This window comes from Cryptomeria japonica, chromosome 2, assembly GCF_030272615.1.
Source record: "Cryptomeria japonica chromosome 2, Sugi_1.0, whole genome shotgun sequence".
Classification (NCBI taxonomy): Eukaryota; Viridiplantae; Streptophyta; class Pinopsida; order Cupressales; family Cupressaceae; genus Cryptomeria; species Cryptomeria japonica.
In genome coordinates, this window is record NC_081406.1 from 10,125,332 (window position 1) to 10,152,272 (window position 26,941).

Genomic DNA, 26,941 nt, shown 5'->3' on the forward strand with positions numbered 1-26,941 from the left:
CAAAGCCAAGATCGCTCCTGTCCCTCTCCAAGGGACCAGGGCGATATGATGATTATATTGCCGTCCCTCCAAATTCAAGACACTCCAAGGCGAAGAACAAGGTGGCAAGGACGTCTTAAGGCATCTTCGTCAAACACAAAGCATCAAAGGTCATCAACATTGAAAGATTTGCACTAAAATATCCCAGTTCGCTCCTGTCCCTCAGGAAGGGACCAGAGCGAAATTTGCATAAAGGCATAAAATTTGAAAGTTTATCAAGCATCAAGTGATCACGAAGGATCAAGGAACTTTATTTTGCACGATGATAGCGATGACAAGTTGAACGAGGCAATGACAAGCTCAACATCATGAAGTTCGCTCCTGTCCCTCAGGAAGGGACCAGAGCGATGTTGAATATATTTGCTAATTCATGCAAAAATCACGTTGAGTCAATGTTTTGCAAGGTCATACAAGGTATAAGGTGTCATTTGAAGATGATTTACAAAGGTTCCAAACGTCAAAATGCTATCAATTAAGCTAAGGAACTCATATCGCTCCTGTCCTTTGGACAAGGACCAAGGCGATTTTTACTAAAACACTCATGTTCCGACAAAATCCAGACAATGCAAGGATAGCTAAGGTCAAGGACGTCCTTTAAGGGGCAATGAACGAGGAACCAAGGATGAAAGATGACACGTTTTGGCTAGAGCTTCAGGATCGCTCCTGTCCCTCTCCAAGGGACAAGGGCGATATTCCTCCTAACATCAAATACGCCTCGTTGAATTCAAGTGAAACGAAAGTGGAATGAAGGAATAACATTGTTTGTCCCTCACAAGGAAAATTGGAGATCGAAGATGCAAAATCAAGGAGAAAGCATGAAGTTCGCTCCTGTCCCTCTCCAAGGGACAAGGGCGATATCACCACAAAAGGACATTCAATCGCAAGGATAAATCAATCAAGTTCGAAGATCCCAAGGAAAATGGCAAATTCAACGTAGAAATGAAGACCTTGGATGTAAAAAATGCAAGGATCATGACCAAGGTAATGGATCGCTCCTGTCCCTCAGTCAGGGACCAGGGCGATGAGGTACGTATCCTTCATCTTCAAAATTTAGCGCTCAAACAAATTTGTTTGAATTTATTTTTTAAATGCTAAAATTCGATATGCTTTGAAACTCAATTTATTAGCATTTAAATATTGCATTTAAATGTTAATTAATTATTTTGCCTTGTAAAAAAAATAAAAATCGAAGTTCATTAATTAAAAAACGATGGCAAATTAATTAATTATTATGGAGCGCTTAGTATTTATTTATTTTGTCAAGGTCGGCTTTGTTATTTGTTTAAAAATCGTTTAAATTGCCTTATTAATTACCAAGTCGGCCTCAATGAATTGATGGTGTAAGCGCTTATATAAGGGGGGTGAAAGATTTCATTTTTACATCACCATTTTATCATTCAAATGCTATCAAAGAGAGAAGTGCGAAGTTGTATTCAAAGGAGCGAATTTTATTTCAAAGCAAGGTGGTGCGAACTTGAAGTTTCCATTTGAGCGAAGTTGCCTAGGACGTCAAAGACGTATCAAAGATGGCGAAATTGCTAACTTGAAGATGAGATCACATCCAAGACATCCCCAAGGGTGGCGAATTGATAAAGAGGACGTTCATTATCCTTCAAGATCAAGTCAAAGGCTTCAAATTTTGATTTTTGCCTAGGCAATCCTTGTTTTGCATTCTAGAGTTAGTTCTATAGTGAGGTATGGCGATTTGGTTTTATTGTTTTAATTTTGAATTTTGATCGTCATAGCCTTAAATTGTGAATTTTGAAATTTTGAATTTCAATAAGCTCAATCTTTTTTTAGGAAATGATAATTCAAGGGCTTATCATGAAGTTTCCTAAAATTAATTTAATCTATGCTATTCATTGCAAAATCATGTTACTAATTTTGAAATGATTGTGCAGGCATCAAATAGAGATCTCATCAAGGGAAATCAAGCCGGATCAAGGACGGTCTTCGCCAGGACATGGGCGACCTCTTTCAATCCAGCGTTCCAAGGCGAGGTACATCATCGTCTTGCACATCAAGGACAAAAGGAGTTAGAACTAGAGTTAATTAAAGATAGCCTCTCAACGACATCAAATTGAATATCTAGCAAGCTACAAGTGTCAGATGAGGTGGCATCCCAGTCATCACTCCTCCAGTCAGTGTGGTCCACCTCAGCGTGCCCAAATTCAATGTACTTAACTCATGGAAGGTGGCACAAACTCCGATGTACCTACCCCGGCTATCCATTGGTCGATTTTTCTAGAAGGGACATGTGTCCAAGCAATACAATTTTATCATTGGTCAAGCATTAAATGTTATGTAATGGTTGTAACAAACCCTAATTAGGGTTTTCATTGTAAAATCTTGGCCATTGATCTTGAATTGATCTAAGCCATCAAATTGTATTGTGGGCACTATATAAGCCCAGGCATTTCATTTGTAAAGGCTAATTAGCAATAAGTTAGAGATAGCATGTAAATAGTTGGAGGAGTTAGAATATAGTTGATAGAATAGCAATTAGAGTAGAATAGGAGGACAAGGCAAGAAATTGTTGCCATTGATTGTAAACAAACTCCGTTTTCATTGAAGTAATGGTGAAGTGTGTCGTTTCTTGCAATTTGCATGGTTTCTTGTTGAGTCTTCAATCCTAGATGGTAGATGATTAGATGAATGGAGGAAATGTGATTGATTGATGGTGGAATTCGTATATCCATACTACTAGCAGTTTGTTGATTGCAGACTTGCCTTGTGTAGTCAACTGGAATTGTTCAGCTTAAGCTCAATTTCAATTTGTTGCCTCTTCATTGATATGCATCAACTTGGATGGTATCTATGCCTGCGGTGATAATTTGAACATCATAAAGCTCCTCTTAGAAGATTGCACTAGCCTTGTGTAGATGTTCCATTGATGTCAAAACAAGATCTAGTTAGAGTTTCATCAAAAATCAAGTCATTGCTCCTACATTCTTAGTATTAGGATTAGATCCTCTCTTCGCCCTTATCCTTTTTTCATTCTTTTTTTCCAAATCTAAGTTAGTAAGAGCCTGTGTCCAGCAAAGCAGATCGGAAGTTCAATCATCATATGTAAGTCCCCTTGTGATTCCAGCAAATCACATCATACCACTGGAGCTTGTCCACACGTAGAGACCCTACTAAAAGAACCTTGGAGTCTTCCTAACTGATCCTTTATGCGAATCTTCAGCAGTTAGAGACTATTTTCTCAAGAGAGGATAAGATGCCTTTAGGTATTTTATTCTGTGTATGATGGTGTACAAAATACACGTCAACAGGACGCCACCAAGCCACCCATCGATTTGGAGGACATCTTCTCACGCATAGACCAAGCTAAGGCCAAGGGGAAGAAAAAGCCTAAGGCATATTCCAGAATAACCAAAGATGAGCAAAGGAACCGTACTCTTCACATAGCCACCCTGCCTGTAGACAAGCCAACAGATCAGATTGCACTGGCTGATTATAGCATCACGACTGTCCCCATCAGACGAGCCACTAAGGAACAAGAAAAGGAGGAATTCAAGGATTCAGTACAGAACATACTCAGGCAACTCGAAGAGATAACAACTGAAAAGAACATGTATCGAGCTCGTGCTGAGCAGGCCGAGGGGTATATTGATCAACTCTTGAGACCATTGCATAATGCTTCTGCATCCCACATTCCCCCAACAACATTGGCACAGAGGACCACAACAGAATTTGAAGGAGTACGGGATATTGCAAGGGCTGTCAAGGAATGGATGCAGGGCATTAAAGAAGAGAGAAAATCTTCAAGGATTTGCGCGAAATGGCTCTCCATAGGGAAGCCATTATTATCAAAATGTGTAAGCTGAAGAAAGAATGCTATAACACTCATGAGGCGATGGCTAAGACATTGCCCCTCATTAGGGCTCTATTTTGGACCTGTTCTCAGATCCCTGCTGTTGATACTATCCTAAATCCTTATAGTGTCAGTACCTTCAAAGATTGGTATTGGACCCTTAGCATGAAGGACGACATGAGGGATAATATCAATAAAATGCATGATAAGTGCGACGACACTTTATCAAATGTGAAGGATCTTGGTGAAAGGATCCTCAAATCCATGGTTCCTGGCTGAAAAAATAGTATGGAGGATAGTGAGGTGCAACCGCAGTGGGAGGACCAGCTCAATCCCAGGGTTGCATACTCCATAGAGGATCTAGATTTTTCTTCTGGGCTTCAAGCAGACATATCATGTTTTGAAAATCACAAGTCATATTGGAGAGAGGAGTTGGAGAATTTAGATAGCCTCCTACAAGATATCCATTACAAAATGTTCAACCCACCTATGTTGCCGATGACTGAATTATTCAAGTTATGCCTGAGATTTCAGGACTACGTTCGGGTAGAGCGTGCAGCTGATCGGGATATCTAGGGAGAATATCTGCATGATGAGGTCGAGTTCATCACCGAGGAATCTAGAGCTGGAAAAGAGAAAATGCTTTCCTAAAGTGCTTTTTTCTTTTAAATTTTGAAAAGTGCACTTTTTGGCCAAAGGGTCATGTTGACTTCCAAGTCAACTGTAAACTTAAATCTTTGTGTATATGCACTTTTTTAATTATTTTGGATAAGTTTTAGTTACCTTTTTATGTAGTTATTGCTCCCTTTGGGGTAGTTGCTGATATTTACCCTCCATTTATGGGTATGGGTACCTTTTTGTAAGGATGAATCTGGGCCACTTATTTAGATTAGATCTTGGCCATTCATCTATTTTTGAAGCCTATTTAAGGGGACTCGTTTTCCCTCATTTTGTATGAAGTTCATGGATTGTTGTTGAAGCTCAGGCGAAATTTACAGGATTTAATGCCAAGTTAAGACTGTTTCAAGTTTCCTTGTGAGTGCATGGTCTCCTTCATTAATTTGAATTTTTCAGCTATGTTTCTTTCATTTCTATAGCATTTTCTAGATAAACATCTGATAGAATCCTCTCTGTTCATACCATTAGGGAATGATTGATTGTCTTTCCTTCTGCATGGTTAATCTGAACCAGAGTCCCCAGACTCGCCGCGAGTCAGGTGAGTTCGCCGAGTTGGCGAGTCGAGCCAACCTCGGCGAGTTTTCCTGACTCGCCGCTCGAACTCGGCGAGTTTTCCAGGACTCGGCCGCGCGATAGGGACAGTTCGGATTTGAAAAAACAAAAAAAATAAGAGCTTTTTAATTTGTTTTTTTTTCCCTTTCTCTTTGGTATAACCCTAAAAGGTCTTCTAATTGTTAGTTGTGAGAAGAAGAGAGGAAAAGTGAGAGAGAGGAAGGAAAACAAGAGGCCATAGGTTTGCAACCAGCAAGGAAGAAGAGCATCAAGGAGACCACAAATCACATTGGGGAGGCCATAGGCTTGCATTGAGAGCATCAAGGAGTCCAAAGCAAGACTTCTCAACTCATTTGAAAGAGGTAAGGTAGATTTTGCTTGTTTTTTTAAGTATGTTAATGGATTTTTTTCATTTGTTTGTTAATTTTTTTTTAGTTTAACAGTTAACTTTCCAAATCTTGAATATTTTTATTTTTTTAGCTTAATTACAATGAGAGAAGTAGAATAATGGCAAAGTGCAAACCCTACATTTTTTTAGAAAAAAATTGTAAACATGTATTTACAATTTTATTTTTTTTTAAAGTAGGGTTTGCTGATTTTTTCTATTAGTTTATAACTTTATTAAATTTTCTTATTGCAGCAGCCTTCACGTTTAAAAAACATTCACTTTCACAATGCCTAAAAAGGATGAGGCTTGGAAATATACTGAAGACTTTATTGGCAGACAAAAAAATCAAACAAAATGTTTTTTTTGTAAAGAAATTAATTTTGGTGGCATCAATAGATTTAAATACCATATTGCCGGCATACCTGGCCATGATATTGAGGTATGCAAAAAACAAACTCCTGAGGCAAAACGTTTCTGTTATGTCCAATTAGAAACACATGAACAAGAAAAGTTAACTAAGAAGAGGCAATTGGAAGAGTTAAGTGCTATTGGCTCCCATGCACCCACATCCGCATCTGCATCCGCATCCGCATCCCCATCCACATCCGTAGGCTGTGTTGGAGAGGGTTCTTCCATGCCTCCCTTTCACCCTAGTGCTTCTGCTAGTGCTAGTGCTTCTACTTCTACTCCTCCTGGTGGCACTATTATCTTTGGCCCTAGAGTTCGGAAATCCAGGTTGGATAGTTATTTTGTGCCGCGTAGTACTCCTGGGGCACAACCCTCGCTTGAGGGCATGGGTTGGAACAAGGAGGTTCATGATGCTGCAAGAAAACAAATTTGCAAGTTTTGGTACTTTTGCAACATTCCATTTATTGTAGCCAGGTAATTCTTTTTGATTTGATTGCTTTAAGTTTAAAAGTAAATTTATAGTTTGAAGTTGAACTCTACTTTGTCTAATCATAATCTATTTGTGACAGGTCTCCTTATTGGCAAGGCATGGTAGATTCCATAACCATTTGTGGTGCGGGGTTTAAAGCCCCTACCGATGCTGAGTTAAGTGGCCCCCTCTTGTTACAAATGGTTGAGGATATGAAAGTTGAGCTAGAGGACCACCGACAGTCTTGGAGCCAAAAGGGTTGCACCATCATGACAGATGGTTGGACGGATAGGAGGAATAGAACACTCCTAAATTTTCTTGTTTCCTGCGGAGGTGATTGATCATGATTCATTCTAATTTGTACTTCCCTAAATGCATTGAATAAATTAAATTTTGATTTGTTGAAAGTTTGAAACTCTATTTTTAGGATCCACCATGTTCTTGAAATCTATTGATGCTTCCTCGCATGTGAAAAATGCCACATACTTATGTGAGGCTATTGAGGAAGTCATACAAGAGGTGGGGGAAGAAAATGTGGTGCAGGTGGTGACAGATAATGCAGCAAGTTATGTTGCTGCAGGTAAATTTTGAACTTTTCAAGTCTTGATGGAGAGGCATCTATGATTATTTAAAATTTTCTTAACACATCAAAATTTCTAATTAACTTAAAATTGCTGCAGGTAAACTTTTGATGGAGAGGCACCCAAAAATTTTTTGGTCTCCTTGTGCGGCCCATTGCCTTGACCTCATGTTGGAGGATATTGGTAAGCTTGAATGGGTGAAATCAATAGTTGAAAGGGCCAAAAATATCAGCAAGTTTATCTACAATCATGCATTGGTCCTTAGCATTATGAGGCAATACACGGGGCAAAAGGAGTTGGCTCGTCCTGGTATCACGAGGTTTGCCTCAAACTTCCTCACACTGAAATCCTTGATAAAATCAAAGGCGGCTTTGAGGCGTATGTTTGTTGGTGAGGAGTGGACTTCCTCATCCTATGCTACGACCACTGTAGGGATAGATGTGGTAAATTGCATTTTTGATGAGCCAGGTTTTTGGACCCCCTGTGGAGAAACCGTGCAGGTAAATTTATTACAATTTAACATTTAGTATCTACTATCTAGTATCTACTATTTAGTAATTTAATTTTAATTTATTAACAATTTAACTTTGCAATTTTTCTTTTTTTTTAATTTAATTTGTGACGTAATTGTTTTTGTTTAACATTATGTGTAGGTCACTGAGCCCCTCGTAGTTCTCCTACGAGTTGTTGATGGGGAGAAGCCCTCTATGGGCTATATATATGAGGGTATGGATAGGGCCAAGGAGGCCATTAGGTCCATATATGCAGGAGATGAGGATAAGTATGGCCCCATTTGGGAGATTATTGATAGGAGATGGCAGAACCAGCTTCACAGGCCCATCCATGCAGCAGCCTATTACCTCAATCCGGCATTTCGATTCCGTGATGACTTCAAGGCAGATGAGGAGGTTCTTAGTGGCCTGTATACAGTGGTTCAAAAGTTGTGTACTGATGGCACAGCCTCAAGTACAACGCTCCAGCTGGATAAATATAATAATCGAGAAGGGGCAATCTTCTCAAGCAGCATGTGCATAGAGGCTCGAACACAACTGCAGCCAGGTAGAAATATATGTAAACTTAAGATTCTTAAGTTTATGGCTTATGCATTTTAATTTTTGATTTTATAATCTAGCCTTAAAGTTGGAAATGAGTTTGATTTTTTTTTCTTTTTCGTTATTTCAGATAGATGGTGGCAAATGTTTGGGCCCTCAACCCCAAACCTTCAAAAAATTGCCATCCGTATTTTGAGCCAGCCATGCAGCGCTTCTGGATGTGAGCGCAATTGGTCCATGTTCGAGCACATCCACTCGAAGAGGCGTAATAGATTGTCTGTGGAGAGGTTGAATGATCTTGTTTTTGTTCATTACAACCTCCGTCTTAGGACCAGACAGATTTTGGACACTGACTCCTCTCCGATCACTTTAGTGGAGATCGATCCAGAGTCTGAGTGGATCACTGAGTCTACCGATCCCGTCTTCACTGAGGAGGACCATGAGTGGGTTGACCAGGCAGACAGAGAGGCTGAGGCTGTGGCTATGGCAGAGGAGGAGGATAGAGCACGATCCGGCACAGGCACCTCACGGGTAGAGACTATGGCTTCTCAGTCATCCAGGACCTACCTTAGACGCATTTGTAGGAGGCAGACAGGCTACTCTGAGGCTGAGGATGAGCTAGAGCCTGAGCCATAGACTTGTTTTTGTTTACAGTTATATATATGTTTGGGAACATTTGATGTCATGGATTTTATATACATTTGACAACATTTATAACTCTATATATCTATGTTTTCTATTTCCTTCAGCTACAATTTACATTTCTATGCATGTGATGGATGTATGTTTATGTATGTGATCAAATTAGCTTCTATTTGATGATGTTATAGTGTCTTTAAGCTTTATTCAATAATGGGTGCATGAAACAAGTTTTAAATCGTTAAAAATCTCTAAATTTCAAGGGTTTTTTATTTTGCCGAGTCATAGCCGAGTTGTCGCCGAGTCATAGCCGAGTCACGAGTCGAGTCGGCCTTGCCGAGTCCGAGCTGAGTCCGAGTCTGGGAACTTTGATCTGAACCCTTTCACATGCTTAGTTCGGTTATTGAATACTCATTGAATGAATGTTAAAGTTATGATGTTGTGTTTAATAGCATGAAAATTCATTTTTCCCTTGAAGATCGCACTAGATTCATACAAGTATTGTGCTTAAATGGCTGGTAATGTTTAATCTAGTTATTTGGAGGTGTTTGTCTGTTTTCTGAATATGCTATCTTAGTTAAATAATTTAGACTTTCTGTACCTTTCTTTTCCTACCCCCCTCTTTTTCCCCTTTTTTCTTACCAAGAAGAATCCGCAGTCCTACTAAAATAGTATCATGCAATTGAAACCAATCGATAACGAGACTGTCAAAGTTTTAGGGAACTCATCCAGCAATTATCCATATCACCGTAAGTCCCCTTTGTGTTTCCAACAAAACACATCAAACCACTGAGCAATCCCACCATCAAGACCTGACAATCGAAACCTTGAGGTCGTCCCCTTTGATCAACAAAACCAGCATTAGGGATTTCCTTATCTCAAGAGAGGATAGGATACTCAGCGAGTACATTCTTTTCTGCGTTGGCCAGATGAAGTCGCAAGTTCAACGATTTTAGACATGTCAACACCTACCTAGCATATGCGCTCACCACTTAAAGCAAAGAACCTAGTCAAATCCAATCTGTATGTTAACTCCTCCAATGCACTCAGCAACATGTGTCTTGTGCAGTTACACTAATCCAATGCGCTCGGCATCTTCGTCATGCAAAGATGTGTGAAATGCGCCGAGTCTTAAGAAACATAAAATCAGACCTAGGCATAAGAACCACACTTGGATGAGAGGATCAGACCGAAAACAACAAAATCAGATCTTAACAATATCAAAATCAGATTACAAATATCCTAATTCGCAGCGACAAAGATAATTTGATTCATGAGTGAGGATTTGATTAAAATAAGTGGGGGCACTTGATCTTTTATATGCACTTTCATAGGTAAAATCAAGTCAGCCGACTTGACTAAGGACAGAGCAAATAGGCTTCAGCCGACCTTGCAAACTTATGCATGCTAGCCCTCCAATTCTGCTATACAAGCTAGGGGCTGCGCTCAAGGTATTCATAGTTAAGCAAATTCAATTGGGAAAAAGGTCAGCTTGGGCAGAGATTAAAGCATCAATGTAACTGCGCTCCTTAAATGCGCTCAAGATCAAAGGAACCAGGTCGGCTAGGAGGAGGATTTTATACAAGTACTTCTTCTAAACCTGCTATACAAACCTCATGTTCAAACCCGCTCAAAGGTAAAAGGTAAACAATTTCATACCAAGTCGGCTGGAGATAAGGTTTTTGAGGTTAATTAATACGTTTTAATTGAAACTAGGTCGGCTTAATTCCCCAAAGGATGTGACCTTGCCCTTAGATGGCTGTACAAAGGGGGGTAATTCATTATCATTCAAACATCAAATCAAAGAAATTAAGGAGGAAACCTACAAATATAAGGAGCAGATCATTTTTCCTTGGCAGAATGCATTTTCTCTTGATTTGTCAATATTGTTTGCAAGTTGGAAGGGGGTCTTAGGGGTCTGAAATGTTAAGGGCTTATGGTGTTTTCATTCAAAACAAGTTGTTTGATGCAAAAAAATTTTTTTTTTTTTCAGGTACCCTCTATAATGTCCCCTTCTCCTTAGCACGTGGACATTTACGAGGTTGGCCTATACTTGACCCTTGTAGGCCAAGGAGTTGCTTAGGGGGTTGACGTGGCGGTGATTGGTGGCTTCACTTTTCATTATTACTTGATATTTTGATGTTATAAGGAGATAACATGTATCATGAGAAGTGTGTATTTTATTTAATTAATAAAATAAAGGTACATTAAAATAACATGAATAATTAAATAATATAAAGTGTACCTACCCTTATCTTCTAGAAAGTGATTATGATGAGTTATGAAATGAATAAATAGAAGAGGGGAAACACATGTTGAATCATCAGTTGTTCATGTTATCTCTTGTTGGAGTTGTAGAGCCACAGGTTGTCCGCAGAAAGATCCTTGGGAACGATACTTCCCTTTGATCAGCATAACTGAGGAGGTGAAAGACCCTTTGAAGGGTTGCGAAGAGAGTGGAGAGCATTCATCTTTTCACATTGAGCATAAGGAGACTTTCATATCAGATCATGGTAGTTGCTTCAGACTTGCAGATTTTGTGAGTCCGCCTTGTGTTGGAGAATGCATTCCTTGAGCATTACTAGATAGCAATTTCACTAAGGCATCTAGGTGATACCTATTGTTATTTGTGGAGGCAAATCGAAGATATATGGTGCTATCATTATCACAGTTGCAGAACTTGGTCCCCACGATTTTGTTTATGCCATCTTCTATGTGCATCGATTTTGACTTGTAAGGATTCTAAAATTCATAGGAGGGAGAGGCGATATCATTGGGACAGTTTGCAAGGCATTTTGGTGTCCATTTGAATTCTATCGAGAATCTGATCTGAGGCAGGTCGTGGGCTCTATGACCTTCGATTTGAGCAATTAGTGCATGTGATAGCTTGGTAATCCCTTGATTAGTAAGGCACTTTCTTTTTGTGGAGGGTTCGATCAGTTTGGAGGAGTATCAAGATATTAGACTGCAGATTGCACTTGGTTCTCAGACATTCTTTGGCAGCAGCAGGGATGGCACATAGTTGGTTTCCGTCTTGCACATTTGGAGCCATCATAATTGAGGATTTTGCTTGCATCTTCATCGCTACAACTGGACGAAGTTATACCAGGTTCCTAGCATCCCATTTCTTGTTTTCAGTTGTAAATGTGTGTCTGTTTATCAGTCCTTAGTCCTCAGAAATATGAGACTTAGTCTTTGTAATTCAGTCCATACATTGGTTCTTGACAGCCTATTGTAATGGTCTTTAATGAGGAGTGAATTAGTTTTAGGACTGCATCTTATTTGGACAGTATTCTGAGGATGTATGCCAATTATTTGATTAAATGACAGCAAGTAGATGTGTCTGATAATAAGTCCTATTTGCCCCTAATACATTGTGGTTGTTGTTCTCAATTAATCCTTCGATATTCTATCTTTGTTGTGACTCATCTTACATGAAGAAATTTCCTTAGAATGTCCTTGAAGTCAAACTGAAACCAAGATCAGCAGATAAAACTATGACAGCCAAGTGTTTGATGAAATGTCTAAGTGACTAGTATTAGGATTTTCATATCAGAAATTAGCAGGGACATTACATACTCCCCAAGGATGACAAACTTAATAGGGAGGACTAAAAGATGAAGCTCATCAAGGAATGTCTGTTCAAGTCAATACACAAGGAGGCATGATTAAGATCACTACGACCTCAATCAGAAAGACCAAGAAGGATATACATTGCTAATATCAACAAATTCATCATCATGGAGAGGAAGGCTTCACCAACGAGTTTAAGAATACAAAGGGAGGCAAATCAACATCATGAAAGAGACCTCAAAGCGTGAGGGAGAGATCACACTTGCAACATCAAGAAATTAAAGGCATAGCAACAAAATGGAGATGAATTTGACAATCTTGAATTTCCTTCGGAAATCTAAGAATGGTGGTTGTTAGTACAAAGAGGTTGAGGAGCGATACAACAAGGAGATATCATACGTCAGGGCCCGGAATTCAAGTCTAAGAGGGGATTAATGCAAGGTATTCAGGTTAAATATGAACAAAGGTCAACCATGGGCGCCACATAGTCTACATCAAACATCATCATGCTTTGAGACACCATGTAAAGGGGGATCGAGGCTTAAGCATCGTGAAGTTAGGATCAAACACTACGAAGTCACGTTCTACCTCAAGGGTGTGTTTCACATTTCCAAACCAAGGATTGTCAGGATAAAGTCAGAATGTTCAAGAACAACACAAGCATCACCAGAAGGAATGCATCATAAGGATAATATTCCCAAGTATGGAAATGGAAGAATGATTGCGATCTAGGAGAGATAGTTTTAGAAGAGTTGAGCAAAGTTAGATTCTTGATCAAGATGATACAATATGGGAATATGCTCCATCACATCACATCAAGCTTGGATAATGTTGAGCATCAAGAGATATGTCTCAATCTCGAAAACTTTGTGATGATGTAGTTGAGGTGGCATTCTATTCATCACCAACCAATCAAATTCGTCCAAGTCAACTTGTCCAATTCGTTGAACTTGACTCATCTCAAGGGGGACAATCACACAAGTGACACATGACACTTAATCAAATATTGTTTTACATACCTAGCCTATTTTCTCATTGGTTAGAACTTAGAATTCAAAGGACATGTGTCCAATTCGATGTAATTTTCTTATTGGTTTAATGAAATTTGTTGTAACAAACTTGAATTAGGGTTTTATTGTTGGATCTCAGCCATTGATCTCAAATTGATCTGAGCCATTGAATTGTAAAAAATCCTCTATATAAGGCCCAGTCTCTCATTTGAAAAAGTTAATAGTTAGTAGTTAAAGAATAGAAGACAGTTAGTAACAGTAGAATAAGAGGGAAGGAGATTGTTGCCAAGGCTTGTTATAATAAACATACTATTTTCATTGAAAATATGGTGGACTTTGTATGCTATTTCAACTTGTTGCATGGTCTCTATACTTCTCATAGTGTAAATGTTTGTTAGATTAATGGAAGATTTTGTTGTTGATGAATGTTGAACCTATGTTCATACCACTTAGAGTTTGTTGATTGCAAATTGCAGTTTGTGGTTAAACTGAACTTATTCAAAAGCTTAACTTCAATTTCTATATGCTCATTGTTCATGGTGTTGGTGTGCATTGGTGATATGAAAATCATTTGCTTGTCCCTAGGAGATTGCACCATCTTTGTGTAGTTGTTCCCACATGGCAAAGCAAAGCTTGGTTTGGTGTCATTGATTCAACAATCATTTCCTACATTCGTAGGATTAGTATAGCCTTTCTAAATCCTTGTCTCTTTTATCTTTATTGTCCAAGTCAATTAGAATCCAACAAAGTTCAAGCAAAATGTAAGTCCCCTTGTGATTCCAGCAAATCACATCATAAACATTGAGTCTATCCTAAGCATTACGTCGCATTGTTTGCATTGTAAACCTTGGAGTCATCTCATTTGATCACATTGTATAGCATATGAGTTTTCTTTGTTCAAGAGAGGATAGAATACCTTGGTATTTTATCATGTGTTCGAGGTGCTAAAAACACATCAACAAGGATAATTTACTATCATTGTTCACAAAAAGATCAATTTCTTTACAAGGGCTTTCCTCCATTTCGATCATCCCTTCAATTTTATTTAGACTCTTTTTATACTCCTAAATCTTAACATTGTCTCTAAGGACTTGGGAACCTTTCCAACTATAGGGTCTAGTCAATTTTGAAGCAAATCCTTGGGCAGTCAACTTTCCGTACCTGTTCTTCTCTACACACCTTCTTAAGCAGCGCATTTTTCTTTTTTTTTTCCCCACGCGATTTTCACCAAAAATCGGGATATGATTTCGGGCCCTCCGTCTGCAAGGCAAGCATTTCATTTTATCTTTTTTTGGCACTCCGGATTTTTTGGACGTGTTCGGAGCAGCAACGCGATCTTCCGACAGGGTTTTCCAAAATCTTGCTTCAGTTATTGGTTGTTTCTAAATAGCAACATCAATCTTTGTAATTCTATTTAATGATCTTTTTGATCATTAGTAAATACAACATAATTTACTAAATACTTCAGCGTATTAACTGAAAGGTGATGGAGAACAATGAAGACTGCTGAAATTACAGATATGTGCAATATTGATGAAAACTTACTAAATTCAAGAACCTTCTCTTCAAGGGAATCTGCTGGAAAAGGATGAAGGTTATTGAAATCAAGATCTATGAGCGACAATCATTATTTCTTGAACTCCTTTATCTGTTTTACCAATTGCATTTGAAAATTTTTGTTGTCTCTGCAAAGGTAGGGAAGAAAAATGAAGAAAGATGACGAATACTGATATCATAAAGCTTTGAAACTTAACCTTTGACTAGATGGAAAAGCATGATTTACCTTTATATTGAACATGATACAAAAAAAATCTTATGGATAATCACATTTGCAAAGAGAGTAACTCACGTTCAAATCATCACACTATATTAAGGTGATCCATAACTTGGAGAACATATTTACATTGACTAATACATCTAGGATTGGGACATGTTTCTTCTAGAACTGGTCTAGGACCATTGATGTTCGTAGTTAACCTCAAGAAAAAATAGCTTATACAATGAATTTCAATATTATCAGGGTTACCAAGGAGTGTTTGTTGTCTAAAATATTCAATTTTTACTCTAGAATGATTGGTCTAGCATCACATGAAAATGTATATAATCAGTCTAGCATTTTGTAAGAAGGTAAATACCATGTTCTAGCTGCGTTTAAGAAGTCAAAAAAGAAATCCATGTTATAAAATGCATTTATGTCTACTTCATAACTTGTTTTATGTATTTGAATCTCTACTATGTGCATGTAGTCATAATGTATGTTATAAGATTTTTGTTAGTCATTTTTAAATTTATATGCTTAAAAAGAAATATAATGTATGTCATCACAAATTACATTCAAAATTGATAAGAATCTCATTGTTTCAGCATTTGTTCTTCGACATCCTTTAGTGGGCAGTGTTATTTTCGGAGCAACAAAACCTTGGCAACTGAGAGAGGTTTTAGATGCATGTGAGTTGAATCTCACGTCTGAAATTCTGTATGATATTAATAGAGTCCATAAGATGTACCCAAATCCTTGTCCATAATGAAATAGTGAGCAGAAATGTTTTTTATATTTTTCTTGCACTGCACATAAATTATCATTTTGAATGAAATACTGGTCCATCATTGGTATATTTAAATGACTTTCATATCAGTTATCTAGTCCAGTGTTGTTATATCTAGGCGTTATGGCCTAATACCATTTAGTAAGCAATATTTAAATTGATTGCAAATTTCATGTTTTACTTTTGACATTAGGGGTATGAATTATAATTGCAAACACAATTGAATCTATACATTTAACTTGATGAAGATATTGGGTATCTACTGTATGGTTGATATAAATTACAATATTTGAGCAATTCTTTTACCTCCCCTATAGTGGGGGAATATCCAAATGTTCTATGGGAATCAATTATTGATATGGTTCCAGCCATCTTGGGCTGGAACTATTGAAATCTTTATAACCAGTTATTATTAATTAAATAAGACACACTATGTAAGCCACCTTTTTAAAAAAATCATTGACAGAAGCGCAGAAGATAATCGGTGAAAAGCAGATTCAAGTTCCAAAAGTCGTTTTGAAATCTTAATGAACAAATGACAAAAGGAATAATTTCCATTTCAGGAGGTATGGATAACAACAGAACCCTAATCATAAATTGGTAAAATTGAAGTAGAACCAGTAAACGTGCATTTGTAACCAATACCTAACGAATCACGAGCACCTATGTAACATTATGCAAAATCTAGCCTAAGTCCATGTCTCCACACTATAAATAGAGGAGTTTGGTCTGCCAATCCATTGCAAGGAAACAAACGCCCCCTAGAATCACAAATAATCAATTTAAAAGTAAATATATGCAACCTTTGAATATGATGGGAGTTTTGGACAAGATAAGATTGCATTCAATTAAATACGTGGATCATGTTTTCTTATAATTATGACAACTTGATCCAATCAATTGAACATCAATCAACAACTTTGAATATTAATAAATTGTATTGAAAAATGCAATCAACAATTTAATGGATTAATCATTAAAAGATTGAGTGTAATTCTTAGAATGTCTACAAGTTCTATATTTTTCTACTAGCTATGGATGTACTGCTGTAAAAGACTATTATTTCTGCTAGTAGTGTTCTGTTAATATATTTAGAATCCACGATAAGAACATGGACAACAACAAATAAGATGGTTAGAACACATCCATGATGAGCACACACTTATATTGAGAAGAGAGGGGGCGGGGGGCAGGGGTGAATCAGTATACGACAGAATTTTAGTTACTTAAAATTTAACAACCACAACAGTAGCAAACACACAAGATCCACACAATTACGAAAAAAAAGATATACGTAGAAACCCTTTCGGGGAAAAACCATAAGAGAACTGCTTGGATCTACTATCCAAATCCAGCCACGATGTAATGTCCCCCTTTTTTAAGTGATTCTCCAACAGGGACATCTAGTATATTTTTATTCACATTGGGCTATGATGAGAAATTATGAGGGAATAAATTAATTGTTTTAAATTTGCCCCAATTAATTAAATTATAAGGATAACATTATTTAATTAATTTAATTAAAGTGACTCAAAACAAAAAATTATTATAAAGTCACTTTATTAAATAAAGTTTTCTTCTAGAAAATTTGAGGAGGTTGATTTAGATTCTTCTAGAAGTCTCAGCTGAGTATTCTTCTAGAAGTCTCAGTTGAGTCTTTATAAGGAGTTGTTGGCAAGTTATATGCATCATGATGTCTTGACTTGTTATGTTTTCAGATTTCTCGGAGAGCTTGTATTTGTAGGTTTAGTGTGCCCTAAGAAAAAAACCCTTGGGTCTAGGTGGAATAGACGAAAACCCAACTTTATCCGTGGGTGGGTTCACTTCAGGATTCACACTTGGGCTTCATTTGCGAAATTTGAAAGTTATCTTCAAAGACAAATTTTAGAGGTATTTGGCAATTTTTGGAATAAAAGCATTTTTTTATGGAAAATGTTTGATTTTCAAAATAAAGGGGTGTTATATTTGGAAAAAAGATTAAAAGAAATATTTGGTGCTTCGACAAACTATTATTTTAATTTTTAGATTTTTTGTTGCAGCAGGGGTATCTCCGCAACTTAGTCCAGTTCCCAACCACAAACTATTATTTTATTGATGGCTTTATTTTGGAGCCGTATGGAGACTTTCATAAATTAAAGAAATAGTAACTGGGCAAATTAGAAAAAATATATGGACAAATCAAACAAGTGTTGGGACAAAAGAACAAAGTAGATGCAAATAGGGGCTTTATGGCATGCGTGGTCTTCTTTGTCATATACTATCACTTCAAAGAGTTGAATATCACCTGTAGGGAAAGACAAACGGTGGGAATTGCATCAAATAGTTGATTTGAAGTGTAGGATGTGTTTGAGCAAGGAATTTGTTGCTTAAGTGTGGGCATACATTATGGGCCGAAGATTTTGAAAGTCAAATATTGAATAAACCGTGATTTGAAGATTAATGGCCACCGACTCCATATTGAACAGGAATTGTGATTTATTGCTTTTGCTAGTGTGGCGTGAAGCCTTCCTGTTGTCTAGACGCCCCAACAAGGGAATTGATTCAACACCTTATGCTAACCATGAGGAATTGCAAGCTGTTGGGCAAAGGATTTGAGTGTAGAAAGGGTTGAGCTTCAATTCTGAGCCATATTTTCATGATTCTTGATGCGATGACTGTATCAATGCTAAGTATTCAACTTGCCATAACAGGAAGCTGGCGTACTGTGATGTCCCCATCCTTAATAGTATAAAAGCAATAAAGTACTTTTGTGGTCTGTAATATCCCTTGGTCAAATAGGAGTAGAAATGATGTATTCCAACCCAAGGAATATTGTCAAACACTTCATATGCAACCTTCCAGCTTGCTGGTCTATGATATGTCTGATAAGATTGAGTTGAAAGATGTTTTGAGTGCTGCAATTGAAAGTATGATAGCCAAGCAGACATTATGTCAAACAGTTGGCATGTGTCCTCAGAAAAGTACATACCATGAAATGTAGATTCCAAGCAAATTTCTATCTTTCTTATTCACATAGAGGGGTCTTATTACAATAGGACAATAATAACCATGACCTCAGTTATCACTCTAATTATTAACAGCAGTTCTGGGTACATTGGACAGCCATCGATTCACCTTATAACTAAGAACTAGGATATCAAAAGAAGATTTAGGAACCTGATTACAAATCGCCTTGAAGATGGATCAATAACCACATGTCTAGGCCCTTGAATGTGACAAACCGACCCTCCTTTGGTGCTGCCCCTGCTACTGCAATCTCAGTCTGAAACCATGGAGGATTGATACCCCAAATCACCAAGAAACTTCACAAAAATGATCGCTCAATACACTAGACAAGATCGCCCTACTTATTGAGTGTCTTTGGAGTCCATTGCATGCACTAGAAGCCCAAATCGAAAATGGACAGACAGCTCCGAAATTCTGATATGCATTGATTTGGTGGCCATTCTCTCCTCGAAAATGGACAGTCAGCTCCGAAATTCTGATATGCATTGATTTGGTGGCCATTCTCTCCTCAAAACTCCTCCAATTTATTGCTAAGAGGATCGCCCCTTGTTGTACTCCAGATTGCCTAACTCAAAGGTGAAGTTCGAAGCCTTTTTGGGATGATATGAGGAAAATCGTGGTTGAAGGAGCTCTGAAGTAATTTGTCTCAGATCTGAAAATGTCTGCAACTCTCTTCAAACTGACCTATAATGTGCTCCCAAGAGAATCGCCTAGCCTTCCTCAATGTGTAGATACAATCATAGATGCTTATTGGCCCAAGAGCTGAAGTCTCACTAAAAATCGTACTTCATGAAAATCTGATTTCAAACTCAATATGCTCAAATGAAAGGACTGATTTGTCCTTCCCAATCACCATAAACTCGTTACGCACAATGTGGAAAACTAAGTGTCTCCCACTCCCAAAAAGAAGAAACTAGGGTTTCGTCTAGCCCTTCTATCAATCTGCTGAAGGTTTGCATCCTCAAGATTCAACTAATGCAATGCATCAGTTCATCGATTTCCAAATCTAAATCTCAAATCTGCCTGATCATCAATCACCCTCTCCCATTTATCCTTTTCATAACCCATCATGAGATTCCTTCTAGAAGAGGGTAGGTACACTTTATTATTTATTAAGTGACTTTTTAATTATTTTAATTTTATACTTCAGTCACTTTATTAATTTAATAAAATATAAAGTCATCTCATATGTGATTTTAAATAAATATAATGAGACAACTTAAATAATAATAAATTAAATAATTTTCCCCCTTATTTCTCCTCAAACAATTCCAGGCTAAAATTGGGGACATTACGTGGTCAAGGAGTGGCAGTCCTTGAGCACTATATCTAGTAAGTAGGAAGTTAGATGTTGATGTACACAGTCAGTTGTTGGTAGAAGAATAAAGTATTCAGAAAATCGTGAAGTCTTATGTATAGACAATTTTCCTTAGAGTTATAAGGGATAAGACAAATGAAGATCACCTTTCTTCAAAGGGATAAGGTGCAACATGTTCACCATATCAAGAAAAAAGTATATCACCATAAGATTAAGTCAATCAGTCTTACATGGAAAAGAATCAAGACTGTGACAAATTATTGAGCATTGAATATAAATAATCAACTACTTCAGATCGATCAAGGTATATCAAAGATTCATCTGATGAAGGACAATAATGTTTATGAATCCTATCAAGACCAATCACATACACCGATGTAAGACAACCTGTTAAGCATTGTATTTCGATCATCATATATATGTGAAGATTCATGAATAACAATTCTATTGTAGACCACTGATTAGTAATTGGGCTGGTAAGACTTATGAAAAAAATAGGATGAGAAAAGACTAGAAACATCAATTAATCGGCCAACTGAGTCAAGTATCGATTCAGCATCAATGGTTGATAAGGGACAGTGATTATATCAAGGATGGATAGGTACGATGTAATTACAAGAAGATCGATTAATGTCAATGATGATGACAGCGACTTGTATAAGCATATCTAATCGATAAATAGACTAATTGATATTATGCAACATTAAGATTATCAATCATGAATTAAGTGATATTGTTATGAAGAGACACAATGTTAATTATATGTCGGCATGGGGATTAATTGATAGTTATGAGATAATGAAAAGGGTGATTAAGCATCAAATGTTTATCATGTACAAACGAATTATGAAAGCAGCGATTAGTAAAGTCCAATCGATAACAAATAATTGCCATGAAAGAATGCGATTAGTATAAAGGAAAAGAGGTGAAGATGAATAGATATTAGACATGTCTTTTGGAACACAAATTACCATTCCATTTACAAGATATATGAAGGCATTCATTCCCACTTCAGCAATCATCGATTTTGGAAACTTCTTAACTCTTATCCTTTTGTTGGATCTGCTCTTGTGAGCATCAGCCTACATGGCTAAAACCGGTTGCATGTTCATAATTCTATATCTGAGACAGCACCATTGATTGCAAGAAAGAATAGTATATATCAGACACAGCATCAGATCATTGTTGCAGGCTTCTACAGTCATCAGAAACAGCACCATTAATATTCATTCCAAGTATTCTTATTCAAACCTGAAACAACAACGTATTGCTTCAAGCAATATCATCATAATATTTACATTGCATATACTTAAAGATTGTAACCAGAAATAGCAAATCATTGCTATAGGCAATTGGCAGAAAAATTAGCATACTTCCCATTGTCAAATCAGAGAAGGCTAACATCACTATTATCTTTGCATAGTTATCAGTCTATATCAGATATAGAAGTGATCTATATTCAATATATATACATTATTCTTTGAATAATATTATCAGTATTTATATATAATCTTATCAATTACATAGTTTTAAACATTCATGAGTGGTATCATTAATCATAATTAATAGTAATTATAGAAGCTTGGAGGAAAGAAGTCTCTTGCAATTGATCTTTGCAAGATAAATGCCCCTATTTCTTAAGTCATTAAATAAGGGGACAGTACACATACAGCGTAAAAATCAGGCCATGGGTCACTGTGGCAGCTAAATCAGACCAGTATGGAGGCATTAAGGATTCCTTTTCTTAGGAGAAGATTGGAGAAGGGTTTTTGGGAGGTGTTGAAGCCTAAAATTGACTTGTCGCTGCCACAATTAGTATCATGTGGAATTTGCGTGATTGTATCAACTACAAAGTGCGGTGTGGGAGCTGCCGTAGGTGTTCAGCAACGCTGGGGTAGGGTCCTATACAGATCTGAGCAGTATACTTATTAGTTAGAGCGTTTTGAGATGCAAATTTGATTATCACAGTCCTTTGAGAGTCTAAAATTGTTACAGCTCACTTTGCAAAGCGAAATCTTGAAGTTGTTAAATAATAAAATCTGTTGTCATCATATTTTCAGATGCAACAAAGAGGTCAGAACTTATATTCCCTTCTATATTAGTCATTTACTGAAGCTTGAGTGCTGTGTAATCTTTGATTTCAGTCAATATATCTTCCATGTTCAGTTATGTTTGCTTATTATTTGCGAGTATTGTTTCATGAATGCATCAAATCACCAATAAGGATCAAAACATCAACATACCCTGTCGGTACTTCTTATTGAAACTTAAACTTGCATCCCAGTAAATTGTTTGACAAAATGTTAACGGAGTAGGAAAGCAAAATGTTGGTGAAAAACTTGTGGTGATTTTGGGCTAACTCATTACAGTGGTATTACAGCCATATTTCTGCCAGCCTAAAGGGTTAATAAGCACTAGTGACTGAGCTAGAAGGTATTGTAAAAGAGGGCAGTTTCAGTTTGCAGGTCTATATCTAGAAGAGGACACATTTACAACAATATTAGCAGCAAGGTAGCCACTTAAAGCTGTAACAGAGACTGAAACAATGAGTGGTTTAGGTTATGAGAGTCCACGGGACAGGATTCAGAGGAGATATGATGATTGAAGTGTGGAAAATATACTGAATGATCTTGCAAGAGGACAAAAAAAATGCTAACACAATTTATGCAGTCACAAAAGCAGTTGATTGCAGCTATTGTACAAATGTAACAAAACATGAATTCTCTCAGAGCGAATCAGAATGATGCAAGTGATGGTAGCAATCACTTTCCTAGAAGAGTGAATACAAGTGGTTCCGAATAGATCCTTCATCCCTACGAAGGCTAAATAATGGCAGTCCGGAAGTTTCACATACATGGGATATGAATGCGGTCTGTGAAACAACCTTTGGGACTTTAGAAGCTAGCTCTTCGTTTTGAGGGGGGAACGGAAAAGGAAAGGAGGAAAGGTACTGAAAGCTAAACAAAGGCGATACGCTGGATGCAAAGCTTTTACAACACTTTAAATTTTTCCTTTTATGAAATGACAAAGAAACACCAATTCCTAAAATGAGCACATCACATCACAATCCTTCATTGATGAGAGGAGAACGAGATGCACAAAGTGACTCAGACATATGACATAACTTTCAAATGCTCCCATGGAGACCATCTATCAAGGATCAGTGGGAAACGAAGTTATTCCTTATGATTTTCACAATAATTAGCCATTCTTAAAAGATTCTCTCAATTAATGGCATAATTCAAGTCCTAATTTGAGAACAATGATAGAGTAATTTCCACTGCTTAGCAGGAAATGAAGGAGTCGAAATGAGTCTACAACAATCGCTTTGAAATCAAAGCGACATAGACAATGTCAACTTAAATGAAGCAAACAAAAGACAAACATAGGCACAGTTCAATGCCTAACTTAAGAACAAACATGCTATGGTGAGATCACAAATGCTGATTACTGAACTCCAGAACAACTTTATAATTCTTCCAAGAAAACAGGATTACAAGATCCTTCTCATTAAAAAGTGTTGAACCTCGATTATAGGCATGCTTGTAGACTTTTATAGCATTCATTCCACCAAAAGGGAATGATTTTTACAATTGCCTTCTCTGCATATTTGCCACATGTTCTCGATCAATTATGATTACTATTGTAACTACACCTGCGTGAAGGATCTTCATGTTATTTTCTCTCCTCAACTTGAGGCATGTATGCCACTTGGGCCTTTTATCAGCCAAAAGAAAGAGATTTCGGCAAACGATCTTTTTTAGGATCTTTTGGCAACTGATTCTGTCTTTGGTCCATTGGGTGTCTAGATTCATTGATGGGTCTACACATTCCTCGAACACATGCCAAGTCTTCAGGGTTTTTTAGGGTGATGTCCCTTGATTTGGGCTTGGGTCTCCGTTGGGCCTCTACGTGTCTTACTTCCAAGAAACTATCATAACAAAAGGGCTCCTTCAACACGTGGCTTGATGGCACAGGTTTGTGGGACCTTCCCTTTGTTTGCATTCTTTTTCTCCATGCGGCCTACATGTGTCTTATTTCCATGGAAAGGTCACTTTCGGGATGGAAGGTCTTAGAGAGAATGCAGAGGGAGACTTTTTCTCTTTTCTTTCTTTTAGACATGCGATGCATTGTTGGAAGAAGCCTTGAGTCACTTTCCTCTCGCTTTTAGTTTTCTGCAAAGCTTACACGTGGAAAGCCTTTGAAAACAGGAACTTTTTCAAATATTTTGTATGCCACTGAAAGGTTTAAGGCCACAGGGCTCTGACTTATTTGATTGAAGCCAAGCTTGATCTAGCTAGAGTCGAAGAATCTTCACCTTTTGGCGACTTGTAGGGGTCCTTCACTTCATAGAGATTGAATCCAGAAACTTTGGTTTCGCAGATCAGTCCTGAAGTATTTGCGTCTTCTCATTGTGGATTTCTCTGTTTAGTTGTTAGTGATGAGGAAGATTATTGAATTGATCAATTTGTTGATCTTCTTAGAAAGATTGGCTTGCTTATGAACAGTCGATAGTTACGTCCTTCGCATCTAGCTTGTCTTGTATGTTGCTTTGGCCTCTTGACATCTGCAAGGAAAAATGTCAAAGATTTGGAAAACAATTAATTACTTGAGTGTGAGCCATACCCATCTCAGATCATACATTAGACACAAAAAATAACTTAACAATGAGAATGCATCTCTTGCGAATACAAAATAACATGTATCGAATTTTCACATTGTTTTAAAATATGTGCTAGCGGCATTGGGTAGATTTTCCAGTGAACCAAAAACAAGGGAAATGGACCCACGAGCGAACAAAGATCTAAGAAATTGAAGGTGTATTCAGTGATGCAGATGGTAATGTCCTAATCATAGCGATAATAGTACGTTCCTGCTTTTAAAAGTAAAATAGAGAATTGATGGATTAGGAAGTCTAATTTATAACAAAAAAACTAGATTGAGTTCCTACAAATGAAAATTTATACATAAGAAAATCTATACTACACAAAATTGACACTTCAATCGGGGAAAGTCAATTGATCGTGTGTGCATTGTGTTTTGTTAATTACCGTTTTTATAAGATGAAGTAATGAAGAAGATATATTTGCATTAAGCTACATAGTTTGGTGAGTTCCTCATCGCCAACCGGATAGAGCCTTGTTGCTAGATGAGCGTCTATAGCTCCGACAAGGATATTGATTTGGTTTTTGACGGACATTGATCTGCTGCTAGATGAGCGTCTATAGCGTCGGTAGATGCTTGCATTACTTGAACATAAAATGCCTTTGATATTTTACTTTTATCCTTTTGAGCTTGCTCATTTATTAATCTTTTAATTCCACCGGTAATAAAACCAGTTGTCAAGTTGGAAACAAAAGTGGTAGCAAGGATACCTTTAGATTTTTCACTTAAGGCATGTGCCCCTTTAATACTTCATACTGAATAAACATCAATTATATTATGATGACTGATCTTATGAACATTGCTGCCAAATGTATGACAAGACTATAGTAGTATGAGAATTTCTATCATATTAATTAAAATTTCTAGGCAAATCAAGCTAAATCTTATGCTATAAATAAGAGAAATAAATGTATCAATTCCTCACTTAACTCAAAAAAGCAAGTTGCATACTGCTATCTTTGCTGTGATCCAAAGGGATGCTAAATTAAAAGCTTATTGAATACGGAAAGTATTGGGTGTGCTGCCTTGGTACCTCGAGACTTGTTTTATGCTTGTTTATTTCACCTCGAGATGTAGAAACATAGTTGTTCACACATGCATAGAGAGCAAAGATTGTCTATAAAAGGCAATTACTCTGTTAATTAAATCATTCCAAATTCGCTGATTAAGCCTTCGTAAGAGAGAGCATTAGCATAGTCTTTAGCTTTGATAGCCATGGATACTCCCATTAGGTTGATTGCTAGTAAGGCACTGTTGTGACCATTTCACACATCGCCCCATTTAAATGGGGACCCCCTCTTTTTGCTCATTGTTGCTCGCCTTTCGCTCTGCTTTTTTAGGGTTTTGGTAGTTTGTCAGTTGTCTGGATTTAGGGTCAAGCCTTAGGGTTCCCGTTTTGACGTTTTCAGGCTAGAATCCAGTCAGTCTTGAGAGCTTTTTTGAAGCTTCCTCTCGCAGGATGCAATTTTGAGAAAAGTGAATTCGCCAGAGGCTAAGTGAGTTGATCTATTTTCAATTGGAATTTTGAATGCAGAATCTTAATTTGTCTAAGTATGAATGATGAAATTGCGAATTTTGTCCAATTGAATGATTTTGACCAAATTTTGAGTTTTTTGATATTTGATCCTGGGCATTGGAAATGACTTGCTTTTACCTTGTGAAGTGATTAAAATCCCAAAATCACGATATTTTGGCCTGTAGGAGCAAAATCGCTCCTGTCCCTCAGTGAAGGACCGGAGCTCGTTTTCAAAGATCTTACTGTCTTTGCAGGATCAAGATGATTTTGCGAGTGGAAGTGGTAAAGGGAGGCATGATCTTTCCATTGAATATAATTTGAAGAATTTCATGAGCACAGAAATGCCCCAGGAGTGGAAATCGCTTCTGTCCCTCAGTGAAGGACTGGAGCTCAAAATCAAATATTGCTTTGTCCTTGCAGGATTTTAACAACTTGACGATTTGAAGAGATCAAAGGAGATGCATTTTATCAATTGAATATAATTTGAAGGCACAAACATGAAGAAAGTGGACCAAATTGCAAAAATCGCTCCTGTCCCTCAGTCAGGGACTAGGGCGAAATCCATTGTAGCTCTCGTCCCTCTCCCAGGGACCAGAGCGAAATTTCTTATAAGGCAAAATTCAGGCAAAGATCAAGCAAGTTTTAGGTTTGAGGCAAGCAAAGACAATGAATTGAACCCGTTGA

The 26,941-nt window shown here is 37.4% G+C and overlaps 2 protein-coding genes across 28 annotated transcripts in view; both read left to right on the forward strand.

Moving 5' to 3' along the window:
- LOC131053546 (uncharacterized) overlaps nt 1-26,941 on the forward strand; it is a 214,637-nt gene that overhangs the window by 173,965 nt on the left and 13,731 nt on the right. For 13 of the 27 annotated variants that reach the window (XR_009359374.1, XR_009359375.1, XR_009107720.2 and 10 more), the window contains one exon: nt 15,571-15,654. The exons of 7 other annotated variants lie outside the window; for them this stretch is intronic. Coding sequence is in view for 13 of the 20 variants with exons in the window: in XM_059213893.1 (XP_059069876.1) it covers nt 15,571-15,654 (84 nt within the window). In the remaining 7 variants the exon portion in view is untranslated. Of the gene's footprint in view, nt 1-15,570; nt 15,822-26,941 lie in introns of those variants that run through there. 7 more of the 27 variants (XM_059213938.1, XM_057988166.2, XM_057988165.2 and 4 more) reach the window with 2 other exon arrangements.
- LOC131053544 (uncharacterized) lies at nt 5,653-8,727 on the forward strand. Its single transcript, XM_057988156.2, has 6 exons — nt 5,653-6,356; nt 6,452-6,684; nt 6,779-6,931; nt 7,032-7,432; nt 7,586-7,991; nt 8,115-8,727. The coding sequence occupies exons 1-6, from the start codon at nt 5,761-5,763 to the stop codon at nt 8,618-8,620; spliced, it is 2,295 nt and encodes a 764-aa protein (XP_057844139.2). The 5' UTR covers nt 5,653-5,760; the 3' UTR covers nt 8,621-8,727.

Coding starts and splice junctions, on each gene's coding strand:
- LOC131053544 (XM_057988156.2), top strand. CDS start 5,761: ATGCCTAAAAAGGATGAGGCTTGGAAATATACTGAAGACTTTATTGGC. Junction 7,433..7,585: donor CCTGTGGAGAAACCGTGCAG/GTAAATTTATTA, acceptor CATTATGTGTAG/GTCACTGAGCCCCTCGTAGT. Junction 7,992..8,114: donor TCGAACACAACTGCAGCCAG/GTAGAAATATAT, acceptor TCGTTATTTCAG/ATAGATGGTGGCAAATGTTT.